Raw genomic sequence first — 19329 nt, forward strand, 5'->3', positions numbered from 1 at the left:
CAGGGGGTGGGTCTCCCTCCATACATCCATCAGATCTACTTCCCTCAGTATTCTTGCAAATGGGGTGTCACCCGTATTGCTACCGCTAGGTGCGATCTGGCATCTATCAAGCGAACTGTCAAGTACATTATTAAAGTCTCCCACTATTAACATTGGAAGTTCCGAAAATTCTGCCATAAACTCCATAAGCTTCCTTAAAGGCACCGAGGTAAATGGTGGGGGTATATAGATTGTCGCCAACGCCATCCTCATCCCTCGGACCACAAAATGCACTCCTATAAACCTACCCTCATCATCCACACATACCCTGAGGCATTCAAATATGATATTCTTATGAACTAGGATACTAACCCCCCTGGAATGCGAGGAGAAGACGGAATGCACCGAATAACCCAACCACAGCTTTTGCATAACATGTGTAGATTGCCTGGTCATATGCGTTTCTTGCAAGCATATTTTTGCCAGCTGATATCTAGACAAGTAACGGAACAGACCGTGTCTCTTTGTAGCATCCGCCATTCCCCTCACATTCCAGCTAAGTATTCTCGTAACAGGTCCCATAAGAATGCATACATAAATAAAAGTACAATTGAGATTCATGCCTCTCCGCCTCCCAGCAGCTGCGAGGAAAATTAATGTTAATCACCAGAATACAATCTCCCATCCCTTCTCCATTTCCCCCGACAAGGTATAAAAGGACTGTACGTTTCAGCATTTTGGAATTGCCATCAATAGCACCTTTGACAGTATTAACCCCCACTATCCCCCCATTAACCCCTTATTGCGGCGAGAGCGGTTTTCAAGGTCGTCAGTCTTTGCATAAAGCGCCGCTATATCCTTTGACGCAGCCCGGCTCCCTTTCTGTAGGGTAACAGCCCCGTCTTCCAGATCCGAGACCCTCCTCTCAACTTCTGAGGTGCGTTCAGCCACCTTATGCAGGTCATGACGGATAATGGATATATCCGCTTTTAGGCTTCCAATGTTAATATTCATATTCTGGAGGGTGACGTTACAACTAGCAATAGCTGCCATCACGTCTTTCAGGGTGGGCTCAGGGGCAGAGATCACTGGCAGACCCTCTTCAGTGCTGCACAGGCTAGAACTCGCCCCCCCCCCCCTCATGCTGAACTGGGGAATGCTGGTCATCTTTACAGGGGCCATCCCTGTACAGTGTGGCTGTCATGGCCCATAAAAGGTAGGAACTAGTGTTAGGGACCACTCATGAGGCGACCTTGACGCGGTGAGTGGCTTATTACGCTTTGGCCAAAATGTACACCAATGCCTCATTTAACATCCAGCTTAAAGGCAGGGCAGAGTGCTGGTTTGCAGAGTGCGATTGCATTTGTGTTTTTACATAATAGAAAGGATACTTGCCGGAGCTAGTGCGGCGTGCGTCCTACTCCATGCGCCGCTAAGCTCTGCCCTACCATAATTTAAACAACAACAAAAAAAATAATATATAGTAAAAAAATAAAATAAAAAATGTGTTTGCTACCTCCTCCTCCACAACCACCACCTCCTCAACCTCCTACTGCTTATGGACCTCCACCTCCAAAATCAAGATTATTATTTTTTATCTTTATGTATTTTATGTTATTTTAAGTCATTTCCCAATCCACATTTGTTTGCTGAGCACTTGCCATGCTCCTAACCACATTTTGCTGCCTTTTGCAGTGAAATATAATCAGTAAATACAACTTTGACATTGTGAAAAAAAAAACTTTTTTTTTGCCATAAAGTATCTTTGCGGCCTGCGCTTTATTGGGGTGGTGAAAGAAAATCTGTTAAATCCATCATTTGGATTGTTGGTTTCATTGTTGGTGAAAACATTTATTTTTCTTTGGCCATAAAATACCTTTGCGGCATGTGCTGCATACGTGACAGCAAGGCAAATAAATACACTAAATTTATTTTTGGGATTGTGGGGTGACATATTCACAGTTTGGTCTTTTAACTAACCCTGCGGCCTGCACTGCATATGTGACAGCCAGGCCAATAAATTCAGCAAATCCATCTGTTTGCGTGTGGGGTGACATTTCCACGGTTATCAGGCCAGCCGTTCACAAGTGGCTCGGATTTTGGGTTCCTGCACCAACATGGGCCAGGTACACAACTGTACAGCCAGTGCACATGTGCAATACACAATTTTTACACCCCTGACACAGAAAGATAATTTATCTGTTTGTTCAATCTGTGGCTGATTTTTCTACAGCAATTTTTTGGTGTTAAGGTGTTTTTGGGTGTTCAGAGGTTGACATATTTGCATATTTGGCTGTGATATACCCCTGCTCTACATAGTGGACAGGGAAATAACTTTAAAAAATGTGTCTGTTACATTGTTGGGTGACATTCACCAATTTTGGGCTGTTATATACCTCTGCTCTACATAGCGGACAGGGAAATACATTTCACAAATGCTTCTGTTACATTGTTGAGTGGCAAATTCAAATTTTTTTGGACAGCGAAGCATTTGTATTAAATTTAACTTTCACACTGTTGTGTGACCTCAATAAATGTTTTCTCTTTATGACACCGACACAGCCTTACTGTCAGTGAACTTAATTGTTGACTATTGGTGGTTACATTGTTACATAAACCATCTGTTAGTTTCATGGGTGAATGCAAAGAATGAGGAGAATGTCGATTAAGGGTTGTGGCCCTGGTCGTGATGCTGCTGGTGTTGGTGGAGCGCCTGTTGCAGGTAGAGGATGTGGTCAATCTGTGCCAGCTACATGCCCAAGTGAAACACCTTCCTCAGGTGCGAGTAGGCGACAAAACCTGTAGAGGTATTTGGTCGGGCCTAATGCTGCTCTACGAATGGTGAGGCCAGAAAAAAAGTACAGGCGATAGTAGATTGGGTGGCTAACAGTGCCTCCAGTTTTTTCACATTTTCTCCCACCCAGTCCCCTTCTGAAAGCTCAGATTTGGCACCTACAGCCCATGGCCATCTGTCTTTCAACTCACCTCTTTGAAAATCAGGCAAGCATTCTGAGCCCCAAGTCATGCAGCAGTCTGTTATGCTTTTTGATGACTGCTGGCAGGGTTTCCATGGGCCATCCACATAGCTCTGCCCCAGAAGTGGAAGAGATTAAGTGCACTGATTCCCAACAACTTATGTTTCAGGATGAGGACATGGGAAGACCACCGCAGCACGTCTCTGATGATGACGAAACACAGGTGCCAACTGCTACGGCTTTCTGAAGTTTGCAGACTGATAAGGAGGTAATGAGTGGGTGGAAGATGATGTGGAGGATGATGAGGTTCTAGACCCTACATGAAATCAAGGTCATGCGAGTGACATATGCCGTTTGGAAGAAAAGGCGGTGGTTGCACAGAGGCACCAGCACAGCAAATGAGGGAGCAAAAGCTTCCGTTACATTCTTGGGTGAAATTTTACCAGTTTTGCCGTGAATAAACCCCTTCTCTGCATTGGTGACAGGGACCTAAATTTTGTTAAATCGTCTGTTCCATTGGTGGGTGACTTGAACCCAGTTTTGCCTTGAATAAACTCCTGATCTGCATAGGTGACAGGGACCTAAATTTCTAAAAATCGTCTGTTACATTCTCGGGTGACATTTTACTATTTATGCCGTATACAAACCCCTGCTCTGCATAGGTGACAGGGACCTAAATTTCTAAAATTCGTCTGTTACATTGATGATTGACATTAACCCATTTTTGCCAGTGAAAAACCCCTACTCTGCATTGCTGACATGGAACAAAATTTAGTAAAGTCTGTTACTGATCGGAAGATACGCGACTACAAGCACACGCTGGTAGATGCACTGATGATGGCATTCCCACCTGACAGCGGGGGCTCAGTGGAAGCACGAGGCGAAGGCTGAGGAGGAGGAAGAGGTCGCCAACGCAGCTGGGGCACCACCAGCACCTTAGAAGGCAGGATTAGTATGACCGAAATGTGGAAAAGCTTTGTCAGCACACCACAACAACCAGCACCACCAGCTGATATGGAATGTCTTAGCAGGAGACAGCATTTCAGCAACATGGTGGAGCAATATGTGTGCACATGCCTACATGTACTGACTGATGGGTCTGCCCCCTTCAACTTCTGGGTCTCCAAATTAGGCACATGGCCTGAGTTTGACCTTTACGTCTTGGAGGTGCTGGTCAGTGTATTGTCTGAACGTTTGTTTAGCATGGCAGGAGGGGGTTATCACAGACAAGCGCAGCCGCCTGTCCACAGTCAATGTGGACAAGCTCACGTTCATTAAAATAAACCAGGCAGGGATACCACAGAACTTGTTCTTACCTTGTGCAGAATAGACATGTATACCGGCCTCACCCAGCTATTGTTGTAGTCCAGTGCACTTTCTCTTAGTTTTTATTTTTTACATTTACCAATGTTTTGGGGTCTGCCCAAATTGAAACAAAAATAGAGGAGGGCTACCTCCTCCTCCTCCACCGATGCTTTCACTTACACCTACACATCTACTTCCTCCTCAACCTCCTACTCCATATGGACCTCCTCCTCCTAAATCAAGATTATTATTATTATTTTTACATATTTTATGTTATTTTAAGTCATTTCCCTATCTATTTGTTTGCAGAGCACTTGAGCTGCTCTTAACAACATTTTGCTGCCTTTTGCCGCTCTCTAGCCCTTTTCATGACTTTTTTAGAGTCATTTTAGTGCTTCAAAGTTCAGCCGAACCTGTCGAACCCGAACTTCCAGGTGTCTGCTCAACTCTAGTCATATTGTTTTTAGTTTTGTAAGAAAATATAAGAATTAGTCATGGTTGCAAAACTTTTTACAAAGACCTTCATTGCCATCTACAGTCATGTGAAAAAATTAGGACACCCTTTGAAAGCATGTGGTTTTTTGTAACATTTTTAATAAAAGGTTATTTCATCTCCGTTTCAACAATACAGAGAGATTAAAGTAATCCAACTAAACAAAGAAAACTGAAGAAAAGTCTTTTCAAGATCTTCTGTAAATGTCATTCTACAAAAATGCCTATTCTAACTGAGGAAAAAGATAGGACACCCTTGCCCCTAATAGCGAGTGTTACCTCCTTTGGCTGAAATAACTGCAGTGAGACGGTTCTTGTAGCCATCTACCAGTCTTCGACATCGGTCTGAGGAAATTTTACCCCACTCCTCAATGCAGAACTTTTTCAGCTGTGAGATGTTTGAGGGGTTTCTTGCACGTACAGCCCTTTTCAAGTCACCCCACAGCATCTCAATGGGATTCAAATCTGGACTTTGACTTGGCCATTCCAGGACTCTCCATTTCTTCTTTTTCAGCCAATCTTTTGTTGATTTACTAGTATGTTTTGGGTCATTGTCATGTTGCATGGTCCAGTTCCGCTTCAGCTTTAATTTTCTAACTGATGGTCTCACATGTTCTTCAAGCACCTTCTGATACACAGTAGAATTCATCGTGGATTCTATGATGGTGAGCTGACCAGGTCCTGCTGCAGCAAAGCAGCCCCAAACCATGACACTTCCACCTCCATGCTTCACAGTTGGTATGAGGTTCTTTTCTTGGAATGCTGTGTTTGGTTTACGCCAAACATGTCCTCTGCTGTTGTGTCCAAATAATTCAATTTTGGACTCATCTGTCCAAAGAACATTATTCCAGAAGTCCTGGTCTTTGTCAACTTTATCTCTGGCAAATGTCAGTCTGGCCTCGATGTTTCTCTTGGAAAGCAAAGGTTTCCTCCTTGCACACCTCCCATGCAAGTTAAACTTGTACAGTCTCTTTCTGATTGTAGAGGCATGTACTTCTACATCAACAGTAGCCAGAGCCTGCTGTAGTTCTCGAGATGATACTTTAGGGTTTTTGGAGACCTCTTTTAGCATCTTGCGGTCTGCTCTTGGGGTGAACTTGCTGGGGCGACCAGTCCTGGGCATGTTGGCAGTTGTTTTGAAAGCCCTCCACTTGTAGACTATCTTCCGGACAGTGGAATGGCTGATTTCAAAATCTTTTGAGATCTTTTTAAATCCCTTCCCAGACTCATAGGCTGCTACAATCTTTTTTCTGAAGTCCTCTGACAGCTCTTTTGCTCTCACCATGGTGCTCACTCTCACTTCAACAGTCAGGAGCACACCAAACTAAATGTCTGAGGTTTAAATAGGGCAAGCCTCATTCAACATGCAGAGTAACGATCTACTAATTATGTGCACCTGGTGTGATATACCTGTGTGAGATCTGAGCCAATTTAAGAGGGAATACATGTGAGGGTGTCCTATCTTTTTCCTCAGTTAGAATAGGCATTTTTGTAGAATGACATTTACAGAAGATCTTGAAAAGACTTTTCTTCAGTTTTCTTTGTTTAGTTGGATTACTTTAATCTCTCTGTATTGTTGAAACGGAGATGAAATAACCTTTTATTAAAAATGTTACAAAAAACCACATGCTTTCAAAGGGTGTCCTAATTTTTTCACATGACTGTATTGGTGGGGTTGAAGTAAGACATGAGTTGTGAAATAGGTGAGGAGTGACACCAGTGAGGTAACTAGTTATTGATTAACCCAACCATGCCCATTTCCAAATGGGGATAAAAAGGCAGCATGAGCTGACAGAGGGAGGCCATCTGATCAATCTGATACACCTACCTGAGGAATCGTCAAACCCATCCGATGAACTAGAACCACCTATCCAGTCATTCAGGGGGATCCACCCATTCCTTGAGAACATCATTCCATTCCTCAGTCTTTTCAAGGAGCACATAACAGTCCTTGAACCAATAGGACCAGACCAGTCTATAGTCCTGAATCTTGAAATTGATTTCTGCTAGCCGATACACTGGTATAGTATACAATTTCCTATATTTTATAGGAGAACGAAAGTAATATATTTGTATATATATATATATATATATATATATACACACACACACATATATATTTAATTAACAATATTTTGGGTGTAGAATCTGTTTTGGAATAAGGCTGGTTTATAACTGCAGTATCATTCTAACTTTTTCCAATGCAGGGAGACTGATACATACTATTAAAAATTATTCTTATATCACGGTATCATCTCCAAGGAACTGAGTTCCGTTCTATGCATGTATGGTTGATATATATATATATATATATTGATATAAATCTGACTTAAGTTTAATCTGAGACATCTGTCAGCTGAGAGAAATCAGGTATCAAAGTAATTTAAAATATATTGTACCGTATTATCACAATAATAAATTGTAAGGAATATATGTATATCTTATAGGTCATTTTTGCCTTCTTAAAAGGTTGCATATCATTAATAATTTTCATAATTTTATTATCACCAATTTTATATTTGATCAATTTTCACTGTATTATTATTATTTTAATAAATATACATTTTGATTTACCACTGCCTACTTTTTGTCATCAAACATAGCGCAGATCACAAGCTCTTATTGGCTTGGTCTTTATGATTATAAGTTAGAATCTCCTCCCTTAGAGATTCTAATTTATTTACATAAAGAATATAGACTGTTAATCAGAGCAGTATAAATATTCTGACCTGCTGGGGGTCTGAATTGATGCTGAGGGGTCTGATGGGGGGGGGGGTGATCTGAGGCTGATGGAGGCTAGTGAGTCTGATGGGAGGCTGGTTTGAGGCTGATGGAGGCAGGGACAGTTGCGAAGGAAGAGGTAGGGACAGTGGCAGGTGAAGTGAAAGCTGGGTGAACCTCTCTTTGGACTTCTCTGGGATGAGCTTGGCTGCCATTAATGCCAAATATAAAAATAAAGAGCTAAAAATGACATTCTCAATTTAAAAATTATACTGCTATATATAATGCAGGCGACAATTTGTACTGTAAAAAATATAGCGCTATTTGCAGGGGAGGAAAGGGGAATTGCAATGCACCTTGGATGATCCAGGCTCTTGATTGTCTCGTGTGAACTGCTGCCAGCCACAGAGAGGAAAGAAAATTATATTTTTGGGTAACTCCTTTAAACATTTGGTTGTTAAACTGATGAGTCTACAATTTCCTACCATAGCCTATAATGAAAGGTAATTATTCCCCTAGACCTCTAGTAGAATCTAGTTATCAAAAAGACAAAAACATCAAATAATTCATGTTAAAATGTATTTGTTAAAGCAGCTATTTAATTCAACAACCCAGATATTCAAACAGAAATCTTGCAGAAATGACACCCATAATTTAAAGCGATTAATTCAGTAATTTCACGTAGATTTTCTATGATCAGAAAGAGGCATTCCTGCAGAGTTGCAGGCTGGAGAGCAGTAATCCTTGGTGAGGTTTATACCCCCCACATTCAGCACTTTACAGATCCAGTTTATATTTAACGCTGGAAAGGTTCGATGCATCTTTATTTATGGGATTAAGCTTGAGGTTCACACTTAAGAGACGTGACAATTGGTTCAGAGTATCAACAGGAATATCTGTAGAAAATAGAAATAGAGAGCATTATGTCAGTATACCATTTATTTATTTGCACTTTAGAATCAACGTCAGCCATGTACATTATATTTATGTCAAAGTATCAGTTAAAGAGACTGTCCATACATTATCAGTTATTACTATTACAAGCGGTCTGAAAACAGAGGAGCATTTTATGAGGGTCCGTCTGAGATAAATAAAAAATCTTGGACAAGCCCTGACATAACTGAAAATTTAAAAAAGTTAAACTCGCCATTTCTCTAGCTCCATTTTCTGTGACTCTGCGAGATCACAACAGATAGGTCTTACTTTATGGCATTTTGTTACAGTTTAACTAGTTCAGGCTTGGGACATTTTAGTCTTGCGTACCTAATAAAGTTTGGCAGTGCTTTCAGGACATGTTAGTTTAGTCTATCGAGGGGTACTTTATACAGCAATGATTGGTGAGGGCAGTTTTTCTATTGCAACATCATTACTTGCCTCCATTCCTCAACCAGGTTGATAGAGGTAATTTGTGATCTTGGACAACCCATACCATGTCTAAAATAAAAAAAAACTTTCATGTACTCATGTTTTTCTCCAGTGCCGTTCCATGTGCTCATCTCGTCCTTCTGCCACTTTTTGTTTATGAACAGAGCAGTAATGTGCCTGGATGTGGAACATGACCACCGCAGAAAATCACTGCCCTCAGAGGTAGACTGCTGAGAATGGTGATTTTCTGTAGTACAAAAGGGGGAAAAATCTGCTACTGGTTAGCTACAAAATAGAAACATAGAAACATAGAATGTGTCGGTGTCATGGAACCATGAACCAGACGTACAACAAGAGATAAGTGGAAATAAGAAGGCTTTATTGAAAATCAAGCTGTAAGGCAAAAGTCCAAACGGATGGCTAAACCGAAGCAGGGTCTTGCGAGGCCAGAGGTCAGGAACCAGAAGGGTAGTCAGACGAAGCCTGGATCAGGAACCAGCAGGGTAGTCAGACGAAGCCTGGATCAGGAACCAGCAGGGTAGTCAGACGAAGCCTGGATCAGGAACCAGCAGGGTAGTCAGACGAAGCCAGGATCAGGAACCAGAAGCAGCAGCAGTCTTAGAAGCATGTGAACACAGGAGGACCAAGCAAGGAACTGAAGCCACAGACCTCCTATATATATGAGCTAGGCATCCAGCTCCTCCCAGTGGGAAGGAGAAGCCGCAGGGTGGGAGGCTACAAGAAACCCAGAAACCAAGATGGCCGCCAGCACATGTCAAACGAAGGAGAACAGCAAGAAGGTAAGACCATGACAGTACCTCCCCCTCAAGGGCCCCTCCTCCGCGGAGTAAAGAACGGTTTCTGAGGGAAGCGTGCGTGGAAGGCTCGGAGCAAGGCAGGAGCATGGACATCTGCGGAGGGAACCCAGGAACGCTCCTCTGGACCATAACCACGCCAATGGACCAAAAACTGCACCCGACCGCGGACCAGGCGTGAGTCCAGGATATTGCTCACCTCATACTCCTCACGATTGCCCACTTGGACCGGACAAGGCCGAGGAACCGAGGAAGTGAAACGATTACACACCAGTGGCTTCAACAGGGAGACATGAAACACGTTGGAGATCCGCATGCCAGGAGGAAGCGCAAGGGCATAGGCTACCGGGTTTACCCTGCGAAGCACTCGGAAGGGACCAACAAAGCGAGGCGCCAGCTTGGGAGTGGGCACTCGAAGGTTGAGGTTGCGGGTGGACAGCCATACGCGGTCTCCGACCTGGTAGGAAGGAGCGGGCGCTCATCTGCGATCAGCCTGGAGTCTCTGGCGCTGCGCAGAGACCTCAAGGGACCTCTGGATCTGTACCCAAGAAGCACGTAGGACGGAAAGGTGATCCTCCACAGCCGGAATATCCTGGGGAGAGAATACCTCCGGTAACACGGCAGGTTGGAACCCATAATTGGCCATGAAGGGAGACGTCCCAGAGGAAGAGTTCACCGCCGTGTTCCTGGCAAACTCAGCCCAAGGCAGGAGGTCAACCCAATTGTCTTGGTGATCGGAGACATAGCAACGAAGGAATTGCTCCAAGGCCTGATTGGATCGTTCTGCGGCCCCATTGGACTGAGGGTGGTAGGCCGAGGAGAAAGAGAGATGAATCCCCAACTGGGAGCAAAAGGCGCGCCAGAACCTGGACACAAACTGACTCCCCCGATCCGACACAATCTCCTTGGGCAAACCGTGCAACCGGAAGACCTCCCTGGCAAAAATCGAGGCCAACTCTTGTGCAGAGGGTAACTTCTTGAGAGGAACACAGTGGCACATTTTGGAAAACCGATCCACAATCATGAGAATGACCGTATGGCCTCGGGATGCAGGGAGGTCCACAATGAAATCCATCCCCAGGTGTGACCATGGACGCTCCCCGGTGGCTATGGGTTGCAAAAGGCCCAACGGAAGGTGCCGAGGGGACTTACTCTGGGCACAAACGGAGCATGCCGCTACATATGCGGCGATGTCGGAACGTAGAGAAGGCCACCAGAACAGACGTGAAACAGCCCAGGACAGCTGATTCTTTCCAGGATGCCCCGCGGCCTTGGAGTTATGGTAGGTTCGCAACAACCGAGTGCGCAACTCCTCAGGCACAAAACATCTGCCGTTGGGTCTCCCAGAGGGAGCACCAGATTGAGCCGCCAAAATCTGCTCACCCAGGGGAGAGGTCAGGCTGGTGCGAATAGCGGCCAGGATCTGATTCGGAGGTATGACCGAAGTCGGAATCGACTCCTCCCCGGACAGCTCGGAGTACTGCCGTGATAAGGCATCCGCTCTGATGTTCTTGGAACCGGGTAGGTAGGAGACCACGTAATTAAAACGTGACAAGAACAGAGCCCATCTGGCCTGACGTGGTGTCAATCTCTTGGCCTCAGAGAGGTAGGTCAGATTCTTGTGGTCCGTCAGGATGAGAACCGGAACCACCGAGCCCTCGAGCAAGTACCTCCATTCTTTAAGGGCCTGCACGATGGCCAATAACTCCCTGTCACCAATCTGATAGTTGCACTCCGCAGAAGACAGTTTCCGGGAGTAAAACCCACAAGGAAGCAGAGGACCCTCTGGTGTTCTACGCTGAGACAGAAGGGCGCCTACTCCCGTCTCAGACGCGTCCACCTCGAGGACAAAAGGCAACCCAGGGTTGGGATGCGACAGAATCGGAGCCGACACAAAGGCGGATTTTAGAGCCTCAAAAGCTCGGATGGCCTCGAGCGGCCAGACCTGGGGATTACTGCCCTTCCTGGTCAGATCCGTGAGAGGCTTGGCTAGCATGGAAAAGTCCCTGATGAACTTCCGATAATAATTGGCGAAGCCCAAAAAGCGCTGCAGGGCACGAAGACCACTGGGCTGGGGCCACTGTAAGACAGCCGAAACCTTCTCAGGATCCATGGAGAACCCCTCAGCGGAAATGATGTAACCTAAGAAGGTTACCTGGGATCGGTGAAATTCGCATTTCTCAAGCTTACCGAACAGCTTGTTCTCTCGTAACCGTTGCAACACTCGTCTGACATCCAGAATGTGAGCCTCCATGGATTCAGAATATACCAAGATGTCATCCAAATAGACCACCACACACTGCTGCAACAGGTCACGGAAAACATCGTTGATGAATTCCTGGAAGACTGCGGGCGCATTGCACAACCCAAAGGGCATAACCAAGGATTCATAATGACCGGTCCTGGTGTTAAACGCGGTCTTCCACTCATCGCCCGCCTTGATCCTTACCAGGTTATATGCCGCCCTCAGGTCGAGTTTGGTAAAGACCGTGGCCCCTTTGAGGCGATCGAACAGCTCGGAAATCAAGGGTATCGGGTAAGCGTTCTTGATCGTGATGCGATTGAGACCCCTGTAATCGATGCAAGGCCTCAACTCACCGCCCTTCTTTTTCACAAAGAAAAATCCAGCCCCTGCCGGGGACGAGGATTTGCGAATGTGTCCGCGTGAAAGCGCCTCCCTCACGTACTCCTCCATGGCCTCATTCTCCGCTACCGACAGTGGATAGACTTTGCCACGAGGAGGAACGGCACCAGATTGTAACTCTATGGCACAATCGTATGGGCGGTGCGGAGGTAGGGCAACCGCACGCACCTTATCGAATACATCCCGGTACTCCTCGTATTCAGGAGGCAACAGAGAGTCCGAGGAAGTACACAGCAACTTGACAGGCCCATGGATGCAACTAGCCCCACACTGCGGTGACCACGAGAGGATCTCGGCCGATCTCCAATCGAAAGTCGGATTATGCTTCTGGAGCCAGGGGTACCCCAAGACCACCGAGTAGTGTGGAGACGAAATAACCTGGAGACAGACCGACTCTCTGTGAATGGCACCAATGGCCATCCCCACTGGAAGGGTCTCCTGAGTCACGTGTGGCGGCAGAAGGGGTCTGCCGTCTATCGCCTCAAGAGCCAGTGGGGAACCTCGAGGCTGCAGAGGAATGGAATTGGCGGCAGCGAACACACTATCAATGAACAAACCACCAGCACCAGAGTCCACCAACGCCTGGGTCGTCACCGAGCCCCCGACCCAGGAGAGGACAACAGTAATCAGTGGTTTGTCAACACGGGAAACCGGGGACGAGGAGACTCCACCCAAGATCTGCCCCCGACAGGATCTCAGGTGCGAGCGTTTCCCGGACGGTTCGGGCATGCCAACCGAAAATGCCCACCGAGACCACAGTACATGCATCGGCCCTCGCGTCTCCGGAGTACCCTCTCCCCCTCGGACAGGCGAGCAAACCCCAGCTGCATGGGTTCACCCCCAGACAAGTCATCCCCAGGAGGCGTGGGAGGAGAGGGAGGCACGGGTGGGACAGCAAACGTAGGCGCCAATCTGTTAGAAGACCTCCGCAGGCTCTCCTTAAAGGAAGGTCTCTCCCTGAGTCTGGTGTCAATCAAAATCAGGAAAGAAATAAGAGACTCGAGCTCCACTGGTAGGTCCTTAGCTGCAACCTCATCCTTCAAGGCATCCGAGAGACCATGAGAGAAAGCAGCGACCAGAGCCTCATTATTCCAGCCCACCTCTGCTGCCAGGGTACGAAACTCAATGGCGTATTCAGCTACGGATCGTGAACCCTGTCTGATGGACATAAGGAGCTTCGCAGCAGAGGCAGCACGAGCCGGCACATCGAATACCTTCCGAAGAGAAGCAACAAAACCGGAAAACTCGGCAACCACCGGATTGTTGTTCTCCCATAAAGGGCTGGCCCAGGCCAAGGCCTTGTCCGAGAGCAGCGAGATCAAGAAGCCCACCTTTGATCTCTCAGTAGGAAAGGCATGTGGCAGCAACTCGAAATAAATGCCCACCTGGTTAAGGAAACCTCAGCACTGAGTTGGCTCTCCCCCAAAGCGCTGTGGAAGGGGGGCAGAACCGGTCATACCCCGAAACACCGCAGGCGCAGCAACAGGTGTCGGGGTAGACTCTGGCGCAACAACCGGAGCGGCAGTAGGAGCGGGCCCAGGAGCGACAACCGACCCATCGGCAACGGAAGCTAAATGAGCCGTGCGTTCAAGCAGGGTTTGCAACGCCACAGCGAACCGACCCAACAGGTGATCCTGCTGATCAAGTCTGGCAACCAGCGTAGGTAGCGAGGATGGCCCTGTACCGTCAGGATTCATGGCTTGGTCCTAATGTCATGGAACCATGAACCAGACGTACAACAAGAGATAAGTGGAAATAAGAAGGCTTTATTGAAAATCAAGCTGTAAGGCAAAAGTCCAAACGGATGGCTAAACCGAAGCAGGGTCTTGCGAGGCCAGAGGTCAGGAACCAGAAGGGTAGTCAGACGAAGCCAGGATCAGGAACCAGAAGCAGCAGCAGTCTTAGAAGCATGTGAACACAGGAGGACCAAGCAAGGAACTGAAGCCACAGACCTCCTATATATATGAGCTAGGCATCCAGCTCCTCCCAGTGGGAAGGAGAAGCCGCAGGGTGGGAGGCTACAAGAAACCCAGAAACCAAGATGGCCGCCAGCACATGTCAAACGAAGGAGAGCAGCAAGAAGGTAAGACCATGACAGTCGGCAGATAAGAACCATTTGGCCCATCTAGTCTGCCCAATATACTGAATACTATGGATAGCCCCTGGCCCTATCTTATATGAAGGATGGCCTTATGCCTATCCCATGCATGCTTAAACTCCTTCACTGTATTTGCAGCTACCACTTCTGCAGGAAGGCTATTCCATGCATCCACTACTCTCTCAGTAAAGTAATACTTCCTGATATTACTTTTAAACCTTTGCCCCTCTCATTTAAAACTATGTCCTCTTGTAGCAGTTTTTCTTCTTTTAAATATTCTCTCCTCTTTTACCTTGTTGATTCCCTTTATGTATTTAAAAGTTTCTATCATATCTCCTCTGTCTCGTCTTTCTTCCAAGCTATACATGTTAAGGTCCCTTAATCTTTCCTGGTAAGTTTTATCCTGCAATCCATGTACCAGTTTAGTAGCTCTTCTCTGAACTCTCTCCAAAGTATCAATATCCTTCTGGAGATATGGTCTCCAGTACTGAGCACAATACTCCAAATGAGGTCTCACTAGTGCTCTGTAGAGCGGCATGAGCACCTCCCTCTTTCTACTGGTAATTCCTCTCCCTATGCACCCAAGCATTCTGCTAGCATTTCCTGCTGCTCTATGACATTGTCTGCCTACCTTTAAGTCTTCTGAAATAATGACCCCTAAATCCCTTTCCTCAGATACTGAGGTTAGGACTGTATCACTGATTTTATATTCTGCTCTTGGGTTTTTATGCCCCAGGTGAATTATCTTGCACTTATCAACATTACATTTTAGTTGCCAGATTTTTGACCATTCCTCTAGTTTTCCTAAATCATTTTCCATTCGGTGTATCCCTCCAGGAACATCAGCCCTGTTACAAATCTTTGTGTCATCAGCAAAAAGACACGCCTTACCATCGAGGCCTTCTGCAATTTCGCTGATAAAGATATTAAACAATATGGGTCCCAGAACAGATCCCTGAGGTACCCCACTGGTAACAAGACCATGGTCTGAATATACTCTATTGACTACAACCCTTTGTTGTCTGTCCCTTAGCCACTGCCTAATCCATTCAACAATATGGGAGTCCAAGCACAAAGACTCCAATTTATTGATAAGCCTTCTGTGAGGGGCTATAAATATCAGTTTTATGTCCACGGATACCATCTATCTAAATATACAACTATTTTCACCACTAAATATTATCTCATAGTTTTTTTCATTAGCTTTGTCCCTTGAGCGTCTTCAATCACAAGAACTAATGCTTTCCAGAGAGATGATCAAAATTTAAATCAATACGACTTAATCACCAACAGCATGTCTCTCCCTGAGCACCTCTTCTAAATCGTTTGAAGTTCTGCAAGATACTTAAACTTGTGGCCTCTCTTTGTTAAAGCATGTGATTTTTCATAACCATAAATTCTATGTCAAAAAGACTCTCTTCTATGTCTTAAATCTTAAACAATTGTATGAAGGTGTTCTTGTTAAAACATAATAGCCTATTATTTTACAAAAATCTAGAATATGGACTATGAACTGTAGGGTGGAATAGTTGGAAAAGAAAGTTATGTATATTAACTTTGTCATCAGTACCTAATACAAAAAGCATGGAGGCTTACATGTCTAACACTGATCATAAAAAAATGTAGAAATGATGGTTTGAATATGTTTACCATCATCTACTTCAAATAAAAAAAAAACATTTAGATGTAACTCTGCCCAAAGCGTTTCACCATTTTATCAGTTTAGCTACATTTACCACCTAGGGTGCCCATTTGATCCTGCAGACTACTAATTCATTTTCTTTTAGCCTATTTTATTAGACTTACATTAGATTTTTATTACTACAGCTATAATAATATCAAAAGCTTGCAAAAATATAAATACTCCAGCTCAGATCCCCATCAGAAATTAAACCAGCAATTCTTTCAAATGTCTGAAAAGACCTAGCTTTGAATGCTTACAGTTCATTCTTTTATAAGATTTATACTTTGATATGAATGGGGATGAGCGTTATACCAAGCACAACCGCTATACAATGTATGGCGCTGTGCTTGGTAAGGAGCTCCAATGCATTCTCAAATAGCCAGAAGCCTGGAAATCAGAGTAAAACTACCTGTGAAAAATCCTCCATGCTGTAGCATAGCTAGATAGATTTGTCAATCAGGGTCCCAGGAAAGCTGGGTAACATATTATGTGGAGCTCTTAACAGGGACTTCTAAATACATAGTCTGTCTAAATAAATCCTTCATCTCACAAATAGTGCCACAGCTAGCACAGCTAGGCAAAATTGGTTTTCAAGTTCCTTGACTGGGTTAAAACCACATGGAACAGACTGCAGAATATTAAATCTACCAAGATAAATCCCACTCTCTATTCCTGAATAGTGCCATAGCAAGGTAGATTTCCCTTTCAGAATCCTGAGAAAGTTGGGTTAAAACCACTCAGAACTGTAATAGATTGAAGAATACTAAATCCACCAAGATAAAGCCCCCTCCTCACTCCTAAATAGTGTCACATGTAGGCAGATTTGCCTTCCATGGTCCTGGAAAAGCTAGGTTACAACCTACCATATTTTTCACCCCATAAGATACATTTTTTCCCCACCAAAGTGTGTGTGTGTGTGGGGGGGGGGGGGGATGCCACTGTGTCTTATGGGGTGAATAATAATAAAGCGCTTCCATTATGGAAGTGCTCATTAGTACCGGAGGACCAGGAAGCGGTGAAGGCTCTGTACTCACCGCTTCCTGGTCCTTAGCTGCAAGCTGTGCAGGGCACTCTATGACGCTGTGAGCGCCGGTTCACTGCACAGCCGGCGGCAAGATGAAGAGGATCACACTGGAGGAGAGGAGCATCGGTGTCCAGAGCGGGAAAGTTAAGTGCTTTTTTATTTTATTCCAGGTTGATGGGGGCTAATATAAGGCTTATGGTAGCTTGTGACAAGCAATGGGGCTGGTGACAAGCAATGGGGGCTGACATGAGGCTGGTGACAAGCAATGGAGGCTGATATGAGGCTAGTGACAAGCAATGGGGGCTGACATAAGGCTGGTGGGGGCTAATGAGAAGTAATAGGGGCTGAAGAGAGGCTGCTGGGGGCTGGTGACAGGCAATGGGGGCTGATATGAGGCTACTGGGGGCTAATGAGAGGAAATGGGGGCTGAGGAGAGGCATATGGGGGCTGAGGAGAGGCATATGGGGGCTAATAAGAGGCATGGGGTTGTTATCTGAGGTCTGATTGGGGGTCTGATCTGAGGTCTTATTAACATTGGGGGTATTATTGGGGCTGTCAGCTGAGGTCTGATTAACATTGGGGGTCTCATTGGTAGTCTGACCAGAGATCTAATTAATTGTTTTTTTCTTATTGTCCTCCTCTAAAACCTGCGTCTTATGGGGTGAAAAATACGGTATGTGGAGCTGTAATATAGAGACTGGAAAATACAAAATCCACCAATATAATTTTCCTTCCTCATTGCTAAATCAAACCATAGCGAGGCAGATTTGCCTTTAAGGATTCTGGGAAACCTAGGTTACAACCATGTAGAACTGTAATAGACTGCAAAATACTAAATTTACCAAGATAAATCCCTGTCCTGCTCAAATACATACAAATATAACCAAGATAATAATTTGTAGTGATAGCCAGTTAGACAAACTGTCTGTTCAGAACCCTTCCTCATCCATCAGAAATCTGAGATCTTCCTCTCTAGTGATAGTCATCATTAGTGAAGCATGTAACCTGCTCACATCGTGTTTATGCCCTACTTTTAACGTATATGTTGTATATTTGTTGTAAACAAAAATGCATACTTTTTTTGCTGGATGGAAAAGTGTAGTGTACTATGCTTTGACATCTTTTTTTTCCTCCAACATATATGTTGAAGGAGAGAAAAAATGTGATGTGGACAGTACCTAATTGGTATCGCTAGAAAAGCCTCTTTAGGTTTTACGCTAAAGATCCTGTATGGACAAGAGCACATTGTAACATGTAGACTTTACTGATGTCTGTGTGTTTAGTGCGCCTAATCAGAAGCTGTGATCTGGATGCTGGAATATGTCTGGGATATGAGGTCAATAAAACGGTCTACTTTAGGGAAGAGGGGATTAGATGATGAGTTATCATATTCTCAGTCCCATAGAAATGAATGGAGTATGCTGGGAGTTGCAGTTTCTATTGTAACAATAGCAGCTGGAGTGCAAGAGGTTGCTGGCCCCTGGTATAAACATGATAAATGCCATTTGCTGAAGTGAGACAACCCTTGAATTGAGGCGGGGTTATATAATGTTCATATTGTTAGTATTGTGTTTAGAACTGTATACTGAACTAGATATACATCTGTTTACTTACAGTCCACCAATTGCAACCATACAAATTCAATTTCAAGTTTCAAATTGCAAGCTACAATTGCAACCATACAAATTCAATTGCAAGTATTAAATTGCAAGCATTTAGATTCCATATTGCAATCCAAATTGCATACAACCATGCCAGATCACACTCAACCAATCTGCAAATAGTCACTGCTAACTGCATACTGCAAGTAAAATATTAGTTAGACCTCAGATATACAGTACAGACCAAAGTTTGGACACACCTCCTCATTCAAAGAGTTTTCTTTATTTTCATTACTATGAAAATTGTAGATTCACACTGAAGGCATCAAAACTATGAAATAACACATGTGGAATTATATACATAAAAAAGTGTGAAACAACTGAAAATATGTCAGATTCTAGGTTCTTCAAAGTAGCCACCTTTTAATTTGAGTACTGCTTTGCACACTCTTGCCATTCTCTTGATGAGCTTCAAGAGGTAGTCACCTGAAAAATGGTTTTCACTTCACAGGTGTGCCCTGTCAGGTTTAATAAGTGGGATTTCTTGCCTTATAAATGGGGTTGGGACCATCAGTTGCGCTGTGGAGAAGTCAGGTGGATACACAGCTGATAGTCCTACTGAATAG

At 44.7% G+C, this 19329-nt stretch overlaps 1 protein-coding gene across 2 annotated transcripts in view; it reads right to left on the reverse strand.

Annotated features, from left to right (window-relative positions):
* Positions 1 to 8037: 8037 nt before the first annotated feature.
* The window catches only part of LRRC20 (leucine rich repeat containing 20), an 810255-nt gene continuing 798963 nt past the window's right edge, over positions 8038 to 19329 (reverse strand). For both annotated transcript variants that reach the window (XM_044298858.1, XM_044298859.1), the window contains exon 5: positions 8038 to 8368. In XM_044298858.1, coding sequence (XP_044154793.1) covers positions 8250 to 8368 — 119 coding nt within the window. In that variant the 3' untranslated portion in view covers positions 8038 to 8249. The remainder of the gene's footprint in view (positions 8369 to 19329) is intronic.

The sequence above is a fragment of the Bufo gargarizans genome, chromosome 6 (genome assembly GCF_014858855.1).
Source record: "Bufo gargarizans isolate SCDJY-AF-19 chromosome 6, ASM1485885v1, whole genome shotgun sequence".
NCBI lineage: Eukaryota > Metazoa > Chordata > Amphibia > Anura > Bufonidae > Bufo > Bufo gargarizans.